This window comes from Microtus ochrogaster, chromosome 1 (genome assembly GCF_000317375.1).
Source record: "Microtus ochrogaster isolate Prairie Vole_2 chromosome 1, MicOch1.0, whole genome shotgun sequence".
Classification (NCBI taxonomy): Eukaryota; Metazoa; Chordata; class Mammalia; order Rodentia; family Cricetidae; genus Microtus; species Microtus ochrogaster.
In genome coordinates this window covers 13,431,373-13,447,141 of record NC_022009.1, presented here as the reverse complement: position 1 = coordinate 13,447,141, position 15,769 = coordinate 13,431,373, and the positions used below count along the sequence as shown (strand labels likewise).

The window sequence follows — 15,769 nt, the reverse complement described above, 5'->3', positions numbered from 1 at the left end:
CACCCACCCTCCCTTTCTTGACTTTCTGTGTGCATTTTTTCTTAAAATTGTAAGTAAAATTGATCATGTAGAGTTTTTAGTGATGGATTTATATTTTGTTTTTTTGCTTCGGTGTATAGGTCATGTTCCTTGGGGAGCTGGAAGAAATCTTGGATGTGATTGAACCATCACAGTTTGTTAAAATCCAAGAACCTTTGTTTAAACAAATTGCCAAGTGTGTTTCTAGCCCCCATTTTCAGGTTAGTAGTAAACAGAACATGAGTCAGAATGGTATGTGCCATGTGAACCAGTTTGGAGAAACTTCGTTTGTGTTGAAAAGTAAAGCCATCATGGGGCACTAGCTACATTTATTTATTTGTTTATTCATTTGTGGGGGGGGGGAATTATGTGTATGTGGGTATGTATACATAAATGCAGTGTTCACAGAGGCCAGAGATGTCTTAGATCTCCCTGGAGCTGGAGTTACAGGTTTTTGTGAGCTGCCTAGTGAGGGTGTGGGGAACTGAATTTGGGTCTTCTGCAAGAGGCAGTCGGTACAAACACCGTCTTAGCGACTCAGCTACTTTGTCTTCATTTAGGATTTTCTCACAGGCTGACTGTACTGTTAACAAATAGTCACCCGACCTGAACACCTGTCCCTAACAGGCTCTATTTCTTAACTTCAATTCCCATAATACCCTGCAAGAAGGCATGATGGGAACACAAAGCCTAGAGCAGTAAAATGTCCTAACTTGGGTAAATTAAATGAAGTGAGCCGCTAGGGTTTTGCCAGTGTGTGAGGAGTATTTGTAATGCTTAGGAGGAGAGAAGCTGAATGTTACCCTGTGTCGTCTTTCCCACTGTTTTGGTAAGACCCTTCATGTCTTGCTCAAGGTTCCAAACTAACAAGGAAGTGTGGTTGAATTTTAATTTGAAATGAGGCCTCTTTTAATTTGAAAAAAGGCTAAATAAAGCCCATGACTTTCCATGGCCTGCCCTGCCTCCTTGTGGCTGTTTGAGGAGAACACAGGGAAGGCACACCTTGATGTGTGCTTTCAAGGAGGCTGCTGGGCTGTGGAAACCGCTCAGGAGAGAAAGGGACTAAAGTTGAATGCAGTGCTTACTTCTACCTGGTGGCTGCCTCGCTAAATGTCCACCCTGCAAATCCAGCAGACTCACCATGCTGCCCACCATTTGAAAATACTGTCCAACAGCGCAAAAGCACACTTCTCATTTGAAGGTCAGGTAGAGGCCCTGGCTCTTACTGTTTTTAAATCAAAGACATGTTAGTGTATTAAGCTAGTGCTTATACCACTAAGAGATCAAACAGGAAAAGTAGCTGGAGCACCATTCTGTGAAGCGTCGGTCTGGATGAACTAGAAAAAAATGTTTAGGACAGTGTGTAGAGATTTTGCAGTCTGTCCAAAACATAATTTCTAAATTTACATAAATTTGAGTTCAAGTCCAAGGTGAGTAGCTCAGGCCCACAGATCAAGTTAGAGCATGGCAGCATGGAGGACAGAAAAGAGGGATCCAAGACAATGAGCAAATGACCCGCTTCTCCAGGCAGACACCACCATAGAAGGCCACAGCTTTCCAAGCAGCACCACAAGCTGCACCACAAAGCCTGAAGCCATGAGCCTGGGGACTGGAGAGATGACTCCGGGGTTAAGAGCACTGGCTGGTCTTCCAGAGGACTCAGGTTCAATTCCCAGCACCCACATGGCAGCTCACAACTGTCTGTGACTTTAGTCCCAGGGGATCCAGCACCCTTACACAGACATACGGGTAGGCAAATCACCAATGCACATAAAATAAAAATTACTAATGGATTTAAAACAAAACAAACAGGCCTGTGGGGACATTTAACACTCAAAGTGAACTAGACCTAAGCCAGACAAGGAGTTGTGAAAGCTGAGCTGGACGAGGGTGTGTGTGGAGAGTAAGGATGCATGGGAACTGTACAGGGAAGAGCGAGGGAAGAGGTGGGATGTGTAGACGTGGAGGAGAGGGCGATTAACAGGGAGGGAAAACTTTTCCTTCCCATCCTGAGAGATCATAAATCTTCACGAAATGTAAAGAGTTATTAATATTTAGTTATACCTTTGATTGAATGATTTAAAAATAGCCTTTTAAAATACTTTTATTTGAAAGGATTATAATTTGTCCTTTTCTTTCCTCAAAGGTGGCAGAAAGGGCACTCTATTATTGGAATAATGAATACATCATGAGTTTGATAGAAGAAAACTCCAACGTCATCCTTCCCATCATGTTCTCCAGTCTGTATAGGATTTCAAAAGAGCATTGGAATCCGTACGTGTTCAGTTTCCTTCCATCCTTCCCCTCCCTCTCCTCCTGCTCCCCCTTTTGCTCTTCTCTTCCTTCCTCCTCCTCCTCCTCTTTTCCTTAGTAAAATGTCCTGCAGCTCACTGTGCACCAGATACTGTGCCCATTGCTAAAGGCGCCCACGTGACAAGATAAAAATCCCTCCTGAAAATTTGCTGGTTGGGGGACTGAAAAGCAAACAAATATTTCTGTAAAGAAGTGCTATTTGGTTAAAATACCTGTTTACTTGAGAGGCTTTCTGGGCTGTGTGAAGGCCCCAGATATATTTGGGGAATGTGCTAGAGCTCCAAAGGATGCACATTGGCTGGCAGGCCTCAAATTAAACTTGGTCATTTTTCTAAGGCAGGATCTTACTGTACTGGCCTGAACCTCAAATTCATGACCCCCCCGCCTCAACCTCTAGAGTGCTGCAGTGTGGCAGTGCTTGACTTCATTTGGAATCCTGATGGAGATGGTGGTGACAGGGAAAGTTCCTTCAGACAGGGATACCTGTAAAAAGTCACGTTTGAAAAAGGTGTCTGTCACGTTCCGAGGCCTGTAGGCTCCAGAGGGCAAAGGCATGAGTGTGCAGTACTAGAAAAGGGAGCAAGGCCTACATGAGCTTTCTGCAAGGACCTGTCAAGAAATGCTGAGGGAATGTAAGGAGAGGGTCTGAAGAGATCTACATTTTATGGGAATATCCATTTCCTAACTGCTAGCTAGGTTATTGGATGGTGGGGGGAGACAAAATTTTATAGTGTAGGACAAGTTGAATTTAGCCCTAGAAGTGTTAAAATATTGTATAGCAAGATATGTTTGCATGTCTGTCTATGCAATAAAGTTATGTGGCATTGCAGGATTAGTAAGTGCAGTTCAATTTATCATATCTGTCTTTTAAATTTTTGCATAGTTATAAAATAATGTTTTCTTTTAGTTTTCTAGCTTGTTCTATATTAATAGAACTCTGAAGAAGAGCTGTTTAACACCGTCATACAGAATTCTCCTGTGGTCTGGAGAGAGCTATAGGTAGTGCCTGTCAGTTACTGTCCAGTTTCCAGTGCTTCTCCAGGGCTGTCCTTGGGAAGAAGACCATTCTTGAGCTTTAATGTAGTTTTCCTTCTTCTGGGCACCAAGCAGAAGCCGCAGCATAACCAGACCTCTTACTAACATGTGTCCTCATTTTTTTTAGAGATGTCTTCTTAGTAAGATGGGGGGGAGGGTTGTTGCCAAATGGAAGCAACCTTGTATAGTTTTGAAATGGGAGACACCATTCTTTTTGCCTAGTCTGAAGCACTCAAGTCTGTCACAGCACAGTTCTCACGTGGTCTGTATCTAGAGTGCATTCTGCCTGATAAGAATAGTCCAATAGCTTGGCCTCTTAGCTGTGTAGTGCTCCATAGCCAAGAGCATCCTGCACCAGCTTGGCAGCTTTCAGCAGGGGTAATGGGTCAACAGAAGGGCTAAGCAGGAAGGGACAGACGAATGTAACCCCACAACAGCAGCTTGTAGGGGCTTGGCCGCCTGTCTTTGAACACGCGGTTTAGGAGCAGTTTCTGACTTGATGTATATTATTACTTTGGAAGTCATTTTTAACCACCTGTTCTTGTTTATAAGGTATAAATGGTCGGTCTGTCTGTCTTTGTTGTTTCTTTATTTTAAGATAATCTCTGTATGTAGCTGCAGTGACCTCGAACTCTCAATGCTCTTACTTCTGTCCCCCCAAGTACTGAGATTACAGGTGTACACCATCAGCGTGTGTGTGTGACTGCGCGCGCACACACCTGCCTAAGCTATGTTCCCAACCTCTAAAGCAGTAAAGCAGCTTTATTTTTATACTGGCATTTTATTATGCATTGGCCATACAAACATGTTTTAATAATTTGGAAGGGTAACTTTAGGTTTTAACTGTGCCATCCCTCAGGAAGATTGTGAACAGTAAAGAATTCAGCTCCAGATGTGGGCTAGGAAACCAGGTGTGGTGAACATGCCCATAGTCTCAGCACTAGGTAGGCAGAGACAGGAGTATCAGGAGTTCAGAATCATCCTTAGGTACATAATGAGGCTTAGGCTAACCTGTGCTACATGAGTGTGGGAAATGGATTTGTAGGGAGCAGTGGGGATAATAAGGTTGGCAGAGAGGAGAGGGTTGGAGGGTTAAGATGATCAGAATGCATCTTATAAGTGAATGAACTTGTTAAAGAAAAACTTCAAGTATTTTATGTATATATAATAGAGGAGAAGCTGACTCATGCCTGCCAGAAATGTCCTGCTTTTCTGTTCAGTTCCCCACTGTGGAAGACTAACAGTACGTTCTCTTCTCTGCCTCACAGGGCTATTGTGGCGCTGGTGTACAACGTGTTGAAGGCCTTCATGGAAATGAACAGCACTATGTTTGATGAGCTGACAGCCACATACAAGTCAGATCGTCAGCGGTAACTTTTTAAAGCTCTTTTGTCTGCTGTGCATAAGGCTCCAGAGTCCTTTCTGAGCTCTTTGCTGAAGTTGCCTAGTTGCCCTCAGATCCAAAACAGCAGCCTGGTCCTTACATATTCCACCCCTGCGTGCGCACTAGCCGTGTCCTCATCAGTGCTCTGCCCAGTAGACAGTCCGTGATGGTGTGGTGTTGGTGGACCTGCTGCTTCTCTCCCCTTGTCTCTGTTGTACTACAAGTTCAGAACCTGGCACATAACTGGACTTTCAGGCCCACTTCAGGGAACCATTGGGTTCTAGTCAGTTCTCTGGGCTGACTATTTGCTAACTCACCCAAACTAGAATTGGGCTAGCATACTTTACTCCACCACAGGAGAGACTGGGCACTATTTGTCCAGAACTTACGTTCTAATCTAGAAACCAACAAATGTATTACAACCTAAAAGAACAGTTGAAAAGAATACAAACTTTATTGGTCTTGTATTAGCAAATCGCGAAGTAATTAAGACTAGAATGGAGCCAAAAAGTCTTTCTTGATTCTCCCATTCAATTTTTATTATATTAAAATAAATGATATACTGTGGCGAACTTTCTGACCAGCAGGAAGGAACAGCCGCCAGACGAGGATTCTTTTCAAATCACGCTTTATTGGAGCCTCTTGGTTGTAGGGAGAGCAGAAAGCAAGGGGCCCGGAGCCCTGAACTATAGCTGCTTATATAGGGAGTCTGCCTAGCAACTTTTGATACTTTGATACTTTAACTGCTTTTCTGGAGACCCACAGGCAGGAAAGAAAGCAGGGAAACATCCCTGTCAATTACAGACCAGGATGTTCCCCTGCCGGTCAGGGGAAGTGTGGGCAGCTAGATCACAAGTCACCCTGTTTTCCAGTGGAAGAACTGCAACCCTAATATAGAGTTATCTATCAAGCGAGGCTGGGGCCAAATGCCATCTTGTAATGGCAGCTATTTAAATCGGCTCCCAGCAATATACTATATAATAATATATTAAATGTTAAATATGATTAAAATTATTTATTATTTTTCAAGGCACGGTTTCTCTGTGTAGCCCTGGTTATCTCAGAACACACTTTGCAGACCAGGCTGGCTTCAAACTCAGAGATCTGCCTGCCTCTGACTCCCAAGTGCTGGAGTGTACACCTCCATGCCTGGCTCAAGTTTTGTTATAAGTATAGTATGTTCAACTTGCTAAAGAATGCTTTTTAAGTTAGGGTTTCGGTTGCTGTGAATTGCTTTCGTTTCAGAAGTTTACTCCATTATCATCATGGCAGGAAGCTTTGTAACACGCAGGTAGATGTGGTTCTGGAGAGGTAGCTGGGAGTTTTCCATCTAGGTTCCAGGCAGCAGTCAGACACACACAAGGCCTGGTTTGAACATTTGAAACCTCAGAGCCACCCCTCAATGACACACTTCCTCCAACAAGGCCACACCTCTTAATAGTGCCACTTCCTGGTGATCTAGCATTCAAATCTATGAGCCTGTAGGCCATTCCTATCCAAACCACCACAGATGTAACGAAGAAGTTAGGGGAACACAGAGCTCTTTGTGGTTGGTTCTTTGACTAGACTCTGATCACAGGAAGGTGAATGCCAGCTTTGTAGGTCTTAAAGACTCCCAAAGTGGGCATGTGGGGATGTTCCACCTGGGATTTTACTGGACCTCATGGAAGGATGTTTCCTGCTATTGTTTTGCTTCTTCGCTTTCCTTATTTAGAATGTGTTACTGGGTTTTACCAAGGAAAAGGGCAATGGGTAGAAAGGTTTGAGAACAGAGGACCAAGGCAGAGACTGTTTTTAAGTTACAGGATATGGTTTATGGGAAACTGTTTAATCACAGAATATGGTTTTAATTATAGTATTGTTTTTAATTACAACATTGAGATTAATGTCAATTCTGGATTACCAGTTGTTAAAAATTATTAAGTTTATAATGACCCTCCATGCTCTACAGTTAAGCTAAAATCGTAGAAAAGTTATTTTGTTAAAAGAGCTAAGGGGGACTGGAAAGATGGCTTGGCTCATCTGTAAGAGGATTTACTGCTCTTCCAGAGGACCCAGGTTCAAGTACAGTACCCATGACAACTCCCAAAAGTTCAAACTTTAGTTTCAAAGGATTTAACCTGCTCTTTTGGCACGTATAGACATATGTGCAGGCAAAAAATATCTAGACACTTTAAAAAGGGGGAGGGGAATTAAGGGCACATTAGAATACCATGGTGAACCATTAAACAGTTCACAGTGCATAACACTTGCCTGTTAGGGCAACAGAGACCCTATAATCCTTATTATTATTGTAGTAAACAGGGAGTAAGTCTGGGTGAAATCTTAGTAAGAATATTGGAGGAGCTTCAGTGTAAGTAAGTGATAGGGTGTGTTTGACTCAGTACGCTCACATACACAGTCACACACACACACACACACACACACACACACACGGCCTTATTGCAAATTAATTGATCCATCTTTAACGAATTTCCTCAATGAAGTTGTTTTGTGATCTTTTATTTCAATTACTTGAAAATAGATGGAATTCGCTAAGGGACTAGGAATAGACCACTGTGAGGTTGACCCGATAGAAGGCTAAGGCGGTTAATAGTAAATGAACTTCCTTAATCATAGTTGTTATTATTTATTTGTTTATTTTTTTTTTAAAAACAAGAATGATACTTTGCCAATGTGGAAAAGGCTGTTGTGAGCTGATACAAGTATTGGCTTCTCCACATCAGTGAGTCACTGTTAATCAGTAACTGAGCATGGGGTCTGGGGCTGTGATGGAAGTGAAATAGGAGGTTTTACTTGTCGGTGGCAGCAAGTTGATGCTTTCAGTTCCCAGCAGATTTTTTAAGCATTACAAATCAGAATGGTGGGTGGAGTAAGCTTTTGACACTGTTGCATATGGGTGCCAACACTAGTGCTATGTGAAATGAAAAGGGAGGAGAATTTGACAAGATTCCCAGCTTTTCAGGGTGCTGAAGTCTTAAAATTCCCACTGACAGTGAGAAAAACTGGGAAAAATAAGGCTGGCACTCAATGCATCAGAGATATTTAGACTTTTGGGAACCAGATATGGTCCACATCTATAATCCCAGCATCTGGGATTAGATGCTTCCAGCAACTGGAAGCCAGAGGAGCAGGAATACGGGGCAGCCTGGGCTACATGTGACAACAAAAAAGAGAAGTATCTAGATTTTTTTTTCCAGTATATAGTTGCATTTATATGAAAGGGCAGTAAAAGAAAATCCATAGACACATCAGACCTGGGTGCCAGGATCTGGAGGAAGAAGTGGGCAGCATGATTTCTTCTTTGGGGATGATGGGAATGTCCTAAGCTGAGACTAAGTTTAACCTGAGTTGTCAGTATGAAAGTAGTATGGCCCCTCAGCGTCCACTCATCTGGAGAAAGAAAGGACACACAGGACAAATCACATTGCACACTGTAGGGCTGATGAACTGAGAGAGCAGCTTCCATAGGAGAAGATGATGATGTCATGATGCCAGCTGCAGTTTAGGGCAGTGTGAGCTGCCACAGGATGAGCTGATTTCAGTTGGTGGAAGTTCCCAAACCCTTGTTTCCTCTCTGCCTCTGCCAGACAAAGAAGTCAGAGGCATTAAACCTTATATAAAATTTATGTCTGTGTACTTAAACCAGCGTTCTCAGAGACCATTTGTTTAGACTAATATTATCTTCAGATTGTACTGTCAAACAAGTGATAATTGCCCAGCCGCTTGCTTACAACTGAGAGTCTAGAGTCTGGAAGCCAGCAACTTCCCTTTCTAGAGACCGACTCACTCTAGAGATTAACCCTCTTTAGCCTTCATCTCCTTCTGTCTTACTCTTTATTAAAATACTAGTTGAGCTTTTTGCCTTTTGGGAAGAGGTATATGTTCTCTCTGTAGCTTAGGCTAGCCTTGAACTTCAAGTAATTCTCCTGCCTCAGCTGTATGAGTGTGGGGTCACATGTTAAAATTTTCTAAAATATTTGTTTTTATTTTTTCTGTGCATGAATATTTTGCTTGCATGTATGTATGTGCTATACATGTTTGTCTGGTGCCTGCAGAGCCCAGAAGAGGACTTTGGGGCCCCTAGAACTGGAGTTACAGACATTCATGAGCCACCACCATATAGGTGCTGGGAACTGAGCTTGGTCCTTTGGAAGAGCAACCCTCGGCTCATAGCTGCAAATCCCTCTTTCTAGTACCTAAAATATTTTTCTGAATAAATCTCAACTTAATTTAAAAATAAAAAAAAATCTATGATGATTGGATACTTTTCTAGTGTTGTCCCTTATGCCCTTAAATGAAGTTGTTCTAGTTCAAAATTACTACCTAAGTTTAAAGACTTTATGTTTGAAGACAGTTATGCCTGCTGGAGTTCACATTGTACAGATTGCAGTTAAAATAGAAATCATAGTAAACAAGGTCTAAATTGCCAGAATATTAATTATTAAGTGAAGAAGTGATTATGGTATATGATTCAACATCCCTGCAATTGCAATGGGAATGTCAAATTGCTTAGTTTTCTTAGAACTTTTATTTCGCTTTGTTTTGTTCTTTAGTTCAAGGAGAATGAAACTTAATTTTTATTGGTTTTCTGTTTAAAAGTTTATTTTTTCTGTGTATATCCATGCACATAAAAGGCACACATGTGTTTGTGTGTGTGCTGCATATCTACAAGGGAGATGGACAGAAGAGGATGTTCAGTTTTCCTGGAACTGGAGTGGTTGTGAGCTGCCATGTGGATGTTGAGAACTAAACCTGGGTTCGCTGGAATAGCCAGAGCTCTTAACCGCTGAGCCATCTCTTTAGCCTGATTTTCTATTGTTAGAGAATTTAATATAACTTTGCTAAGTATTAGTGATTGCTGAAATAGTGTTTAACATTGGAATTCCATGCAAAATTTACATTATCCATATTAATTTCTCTGAATAAAGAATATGCTGTTGCTGAAATGGGATATGCAAGGACCAGTTGCTTGAGTCTGAGGCAGCAGAGCTCCCGTGCTTAGGAATGGTTTGAATTTGTGACTTCACTGTGTTATCTTGGTCCACTTTTCACTAGTTCATTGCAGTAAGCTAGCAATGAACTGAATTAGGTTAGTAGATGTGAATTCATGTGATGAAAAATTTTAAATAAGTGTGAATGTGTTTAATTTATAGTTTTATGTTCTTTGATTATGTACTTCCTACTTGATTGATGTTAAAGCATTTGTTTAAAAATAACACTGAAATTTCCAAATGTCTTTGGTAAAATTCAATTGCTGAACCTATTTTGGCTTATCCAATTATGGTAAACTTTGCCAAACAATGTAGTCTGAAGTTCTGGAAATCAAAAGAACTTGGTATTTAACCAAGTTTGAAGGCTTGTCACTTAAAACTTTAATACACCATAATACCAGTATCCACAAAGTTTCATGTAGATCATTAATACATTATATCATAAAATATAAATATACTTTGATCATATGTTTTCAGAAATAACCAGTTTCAGTATGTATTGTATGGGAAAACTGGACACAAATGAAGGAGAAAATGTATTTTCTTGATCTTGTCCCTTTTTTGTCAGTGTTGTTTCCAGCATCTCTTTTGAGTATTTATTTGGGAACAAATAGAAGGTTGGGTTCTAACAAGGCTCTGAGCATTTAGAAGCCATCAAACACTTTGGTTTTAAGATATATGATACTAGAAGCCTTCTCTAGTTTTCTCAGTAATTGTGTACTGTATTATAATTTATACTGTATCTGCAGATAAATGGATGTTAATGTAAACCTTAAAAGTCTTGTTTTCTACTCTGTACTATTTCTGTGTCAGTGAGAGTGTCAGCATAGACCCCACATGAGGGAGAACCCCAAAAGGAAATCCCAAGAAGCTTGCTGCCTGTCGCTTCAGAGCCTCTAGGGCCTCTGTGAGGGAAAGGCTGTTTCTGGTGGGCAGTCTCAACCCACCCTCTCTCAGCTGTTGACACTGTTTTCTGTTTCTTCCTCCAGTGAGAAAAAGAAAGAAAAGGAGCGTGAAGAATTGTGGAAAAAATTGGAGGATCTGGAGTTAAAGAGAGGTCTTAGGCGCGATGGGATAATTCCAACTTAACAGCAATCTGACTGCGACATCACTAACCCATGGGGTCACACGCTTATGTAGTAGAAGGATGGAGCAACAGTTTTCTGTATTGTGCAACTTTACAGTAGATTTCACATTTGTCTCATTATTACAGCAGCACTGTATATACCTGTCTCTAAGTAAAGGAAACATAAGGACTTCAATCCAAAGTTTGGACAGTAGATGGACTTCTCAGAACTTTGCAAACATAATCATTGTTCTAACCCTCTTAAAAAAAAGAAAAAACAACAAAAGGTCTTCAGAGATCTGTTGGTGAAATTGCTATGTTAAAATTCCATTATCAGGAGTTCCTTATTTATCACTAGCAGAGAGTATGATACAATTTTCAAATGTGAACAATCTTAAATTTAGCTTGTCTTTCTGCTAAGCTGTTAAATGTATTTATAGTAAAGGAAGAAAAGATTGTCATTCTTTATAAGTTTGTATAACACCCTCCTCTGGACAGCTTGACTGTAATTTGACACCCTTTCCTTTTGCACACCTTCATGAGTCAAATGTCCACGTGGAATGGGGCAATGAATTACAGAGGTCGCTGTGAAATTTGTCTGCTGGGTGAGCATCTTCCCAGTGCCCAGGTGTTGCTGGTACTCCTTTAGTTTTCATATCAGGAGTAACAAGAGAGGGGGTGATAAGCATAGTAGCAAAGGGAATGTTGGGCTGCGTATCAGATATGGCGAGTCCAAATCAATGTCTTGAATCCTTTGAAAACGGGCAGCAGGGCGCACAGGCTCCAGCCCCTGCAGCACTAGCTGCAGTCGTCATGGTGCACCCAGACCAGAGACAATTTAGACATGTCAGAGAAACGTCCTTTCCGACCCTATGAAGTAAGAAAGACAGAACACTAAGCATATAACCATGACGTTGAGCACCAGGACTGCGCATCCAATTGGGAACCGAGTGGAGCAAACAGCACGAACTGTTTGGAGTTGTTGCCTTACTTTCTAATATGTACTTATAAAGTATTTCAGCAAAAGAGGATGCAGCCTCTGGGAGAAACAAAACATGTTCCAGTGTTTTTTGTAGATTCTCGTTCAATAGCTCATCACAGCGCCAGCCCTGTTTTTAGCCAGAAAGGATTCAGGATCAACATTATGCATTCTGATATGGATGCATATTCCTAACTACTGTATTTGTTACCAAAAGTGGTTCTACAAATGCTACTGAAAAAAATCTGGAAATTCCTAATGTCCTGAGTATTAATAATAAAGTTTAAAAAATACTTTTATATCAAAGGTGCATCGTGACCAAATTGTTTAAGAAATAAACACAAAACTAGGGCTATACTCTAGGTGTATCTTATTGGCTTCTCTGTTCTGTATTAAAGGAAGAATCTTGCTTGATAGACAAATTGCTGATGTACTGGTGTGCAGTATATACTTGCCCCATGTGGTTGCATTGCTGTGTACTGACAAATATGTGTTGGGGGATTTGTTTCCTGGGAAGCTCTTGCTCATTCGAGACAGGGCAGCAGTGAGCCCATAACCCCGAATCATCGTGTCCAGCAGTGTTCATGACGTAGAGCTGATTCTGTGTTCATATGTTGAGTTGTGATCGTAGCTAACGTGAACACATGAACTGTTGTTGCTCTCGTAGAAATACCGTATAGATACGGGCTTGTATATTTCCTTCCTTTTAAGTGTAAAGTAGAATATGCAGCTTTGTTGTTTGCAAGGAAAAGGAGGGGAAAAGCCATTGATTGACCTTTCTCATGTATGAAGTTTTTTCAGATTGTCAGTCACAGTGTGTACATAAAAGTAAACTAATGATGGGTGATATTTTCATCTAGGTACCTTTGGGTTTTTTTTTTAATGCCTTTGTTGATTCTCAAAAGGAAACACAGTGTTTTGTTGTTTTTTAAGGTGTGAGACCTCCAAGTACAAGATGGTTCTGTGGAATGATGAGGGTTTTAAAGAGCATTAAGGAGGGTCCCGTGTTAGAAACGTACTGGAGCAGAGGGTGCAGGTTCACACATTGATGCTAAACCGTAGCCCATCACTTCTTTTAGCTTTTCTATTTTAGCCGTTACTTTAGATTTTCATTACATGTATCTTTGATAGTATAAACTCTGCTTGCCGTGACCTGTGCCTCTCGGGATGAAATATGCTCATTTGAGACGGGCGAGGTCAGAACCCCTCTCTACACCATTTCCTTGTCCTCTGCGCTGAGGGCGGACAGTGCCGGCACCCTGTCTGTCAGTTTTGTCTGTTGATCATTCCCAGCTGAGAAGAATAAAGCTGAGCTTTAGACTATTTAAAGATTTGTGATTAGAGCTGTCTAAACTCACAGGGCAACTTCTGAGCAAAAACACTCCTCTTTCTTTTTAACCGAAAGTGACAATATGACCCCTGTCATGTTGTGTGTGGTAACGAGAAGCGAGCCCAGGTGACCTGATTGTTGCACTATGTGACATAATTAAGGACACACTTGCTGCGTTTGCAGCAGCCCCTTGTCTGACCTTCCCTGGGCAATCCTGCTGTCGCTTTCGTGAGTTAATTATGACAAACTCAGCTCTGTGTTCTATTTTGTTTGCTTCATAGTTTCCAGAACTATATATAAATATATTTTTTCAATAGCAAATATTGTAGTTAGTGAGTGGTGACCACTCCAACCTTATCCCTACCATATTGGTTTCAGGGATAAGACTTAGAGTGTCCTTGGGAAAAAAAATGAAAATTTAATTTTAAGTGTTGTGATAGAATGATGCCGAGGCCGCAGGCCACAGGCCTGCCACGGCTGTGTGGGTGAAGCGATCGTCTCCTCTGGACCAAGCGTACACTCCTCATTGCGCTCATGTCCCTGGTGGTCCTCTTCATTGTTACTGTCCTTTGCAATTTCGATTACATTTTGTTCTTCCTGACATTGACTGTTTTTTTTAATAAAATAAAAAATAAAGAAATAAATAATCCCCTGAATGTGACTGGATGTGCAGGAGCAGAGCAAGCTCCTCCTCCCTGGGCTCTTTGCCTAGGTAGCAGAGTCATGTGATTCTGTATCTCCTATACGTGCCCGCTAGGGCAGTCCAGGGTGCAGACAGACCTAGGGAGTGCTTGGAATCTCACCTGCTATGCCGAACACACAGCCCTAGGCTCAGTCACATTATGGAAAGGGAAATAAAGTATACTTATAGCTTTAAAAGCTGTTTTATGTCTTTGTGGGCATGGGGGATCATGGGGGATGGGCAGTGGGGAGGATTGGAGGCTGGTGTCGTCATTACCAAGTTTTCTTTTTGTGCTTTGTTTTCCCTTTTAATTGGTTGCATCGATCTGGCCCAGGAAATGAGGAGCTTCTCTCCTTTGATGCTATCACAAAGCGATGGTCGCCTGTCACAGAAAGGTGGCGGCAGGTGTGGTCTGTGGCGTTGTGTTTGCACAGGAATAGCGTTATTTTTGTATTCCGGCTCAGCTGCTTCGGAGCAGAGTTAGGGATGAGCCATGAAGGACTTTTGTAATAAGTATATCAGCAATGCCTTTTATATTCCTCTACATTTAATTTTGAGAACCTGAAAGGATTGTGCATCTCAAGAGGAAGCCGAGCAGACCTTGAGTTTAGCGGAATGTTAATCTGTGCTGCTGCTTGTGCGTGACAGCGGCCGCAGTCTCTTCTGGAAATGAACGCCCATATTATGATGTCTGAATACAGGTTTCCTCTGCTCCTTCCCTCTCTTCCCCATCTCCTCTATCTTCTTTATCAGTCCGTTCTTCTTTTTTTTTTTTTAATTACTTACTGTAAATAAGATGTAATCTAAACCTCATGTATCAATGGGGGACTTTCAAATATAAATATTACCAATCCATTTTCTGGTTGTTGTCTGGTTTTTGATCGGAGTCCCGTGAGAATGACATGACCATTCCCTTTGGCTTGAGGATTTCACTCGGCTCCAGCCTCCCCTGGTTATTTCTCAGTTCATTGTTGTAGCAGGAGAGGGCAGCAGACATTCATTTTCCCTGCTAGGAGGCTGCGGTTCTTGATTGGTTTTGAACTTAAATGTGAGCAAGTGTGTTATTCTTATTTTTTTAAACAGCATCTGTTCATGCCTAGGTGTGAGAACTGAACCATGAATATGAAAAATTGCATAAGAAAATTATAAACTGGTTCAACCAGACAGTGAAGACTTCTGATCCACAGCAAAGTTAAAAATGCTCCAAAACGCTTTCAGCCCCGTTGAGCCATACTTCTTCCTTTTCAAAGAGAAGGCTCATACTTTGGAATTAAGTGTTTATCTTTGAAAATGATTTACTCTCTGTGAGTGTTAACAGACTAAGCAGTGTGATCTTGCCCTCCATGGCCGAGGAGAGACTGCACTGTGGGTGTCCCCAGTAAATAAGCAGCGAGGGGTGCAGGAGCCTGGCTGGCTTGCTTTTGTGTTGACCCTGTACTAATGTGTTTAACTGAGTTTTGAGGTGTGTGTGGGGGTGCTATCAATCTTCAGTTTTGAGAAAGTTTCTGTCTAGGCGTGTAGGACACTGGGGAGTGGCCCAGTGGCTATCACTGTAACAGTGTTCCTTTAGTCTGTTGTCCAGTGTACAGCGTGGGACAAGATTGGTGGGAATATCCTGCCTGATCCTCCAGTGTCACTGGGATATCTGCAGGGGAGGGGAGGGCGGCAGAGGAAATACTTGAGCAGAACTGGCCGACTTTATGCTGGCCTTGCCCTGGAGTTCAACATGACGTTCCATTTCCTCCTCACAGGAGTTCTCCTTGACCTCCATAGGGCAGCTGGAAGAGGAAGCTGCCCATCCTTTGAGGCCTGGACCCAGCATCCCTTTCATCATGTCCTGCTGGGCCAGCAATCGCACAGCCTGCTCACAGAGTGGGAAGTGATTTGTATGCCTTCTAAACTTGCCGCCGCCGGGGGGCCCTTTCTGTGCAGAGCATTTGCATTCTGAGGGGTTTGCTCTTCTAGCTC

At 42.0% G+C, this 15,769-nt stretch overlaps 1 protein-coding gene across 3 annotated transcripts in view; it reads left to right on the top strand.

The window, feature by feature from the left end:
* Ppp2r5e (protein phosphatase 2 regulatory subunit B'epsilon) overlaps positions 1-12,088 on the top strand; it is a 143,179-nt gene extending 131,091 nt beyond the window's left edge. For all 3 annotated transcript variants that reach the window (XM_005343216.3, XM_005343215.3, XM_013346141.2), the window contains 4 exons: positions 120-239; positions 2,165-2,292; positions 4,635-4,736; positions 10,734-12,088. In XM_005343216.3, the coding sequence (XP_005343273.1) occupies positions 120-239; positions 2,165-2,292; positions 4,635-4,736; positions 10,734-10,833 (450 nt within the window). In that variant the 3' untranslated portion in view covers positions 10,834-12,088. The remainder of the gene's footprint in view (positions 1-119; positions 240-2,164; positions 2,293-4,634; positions 4,737-10,733) is intronic.
* The last annotated feature ends 3,681 nt before the right edge of the window (positions 12,089-15,769 follow it).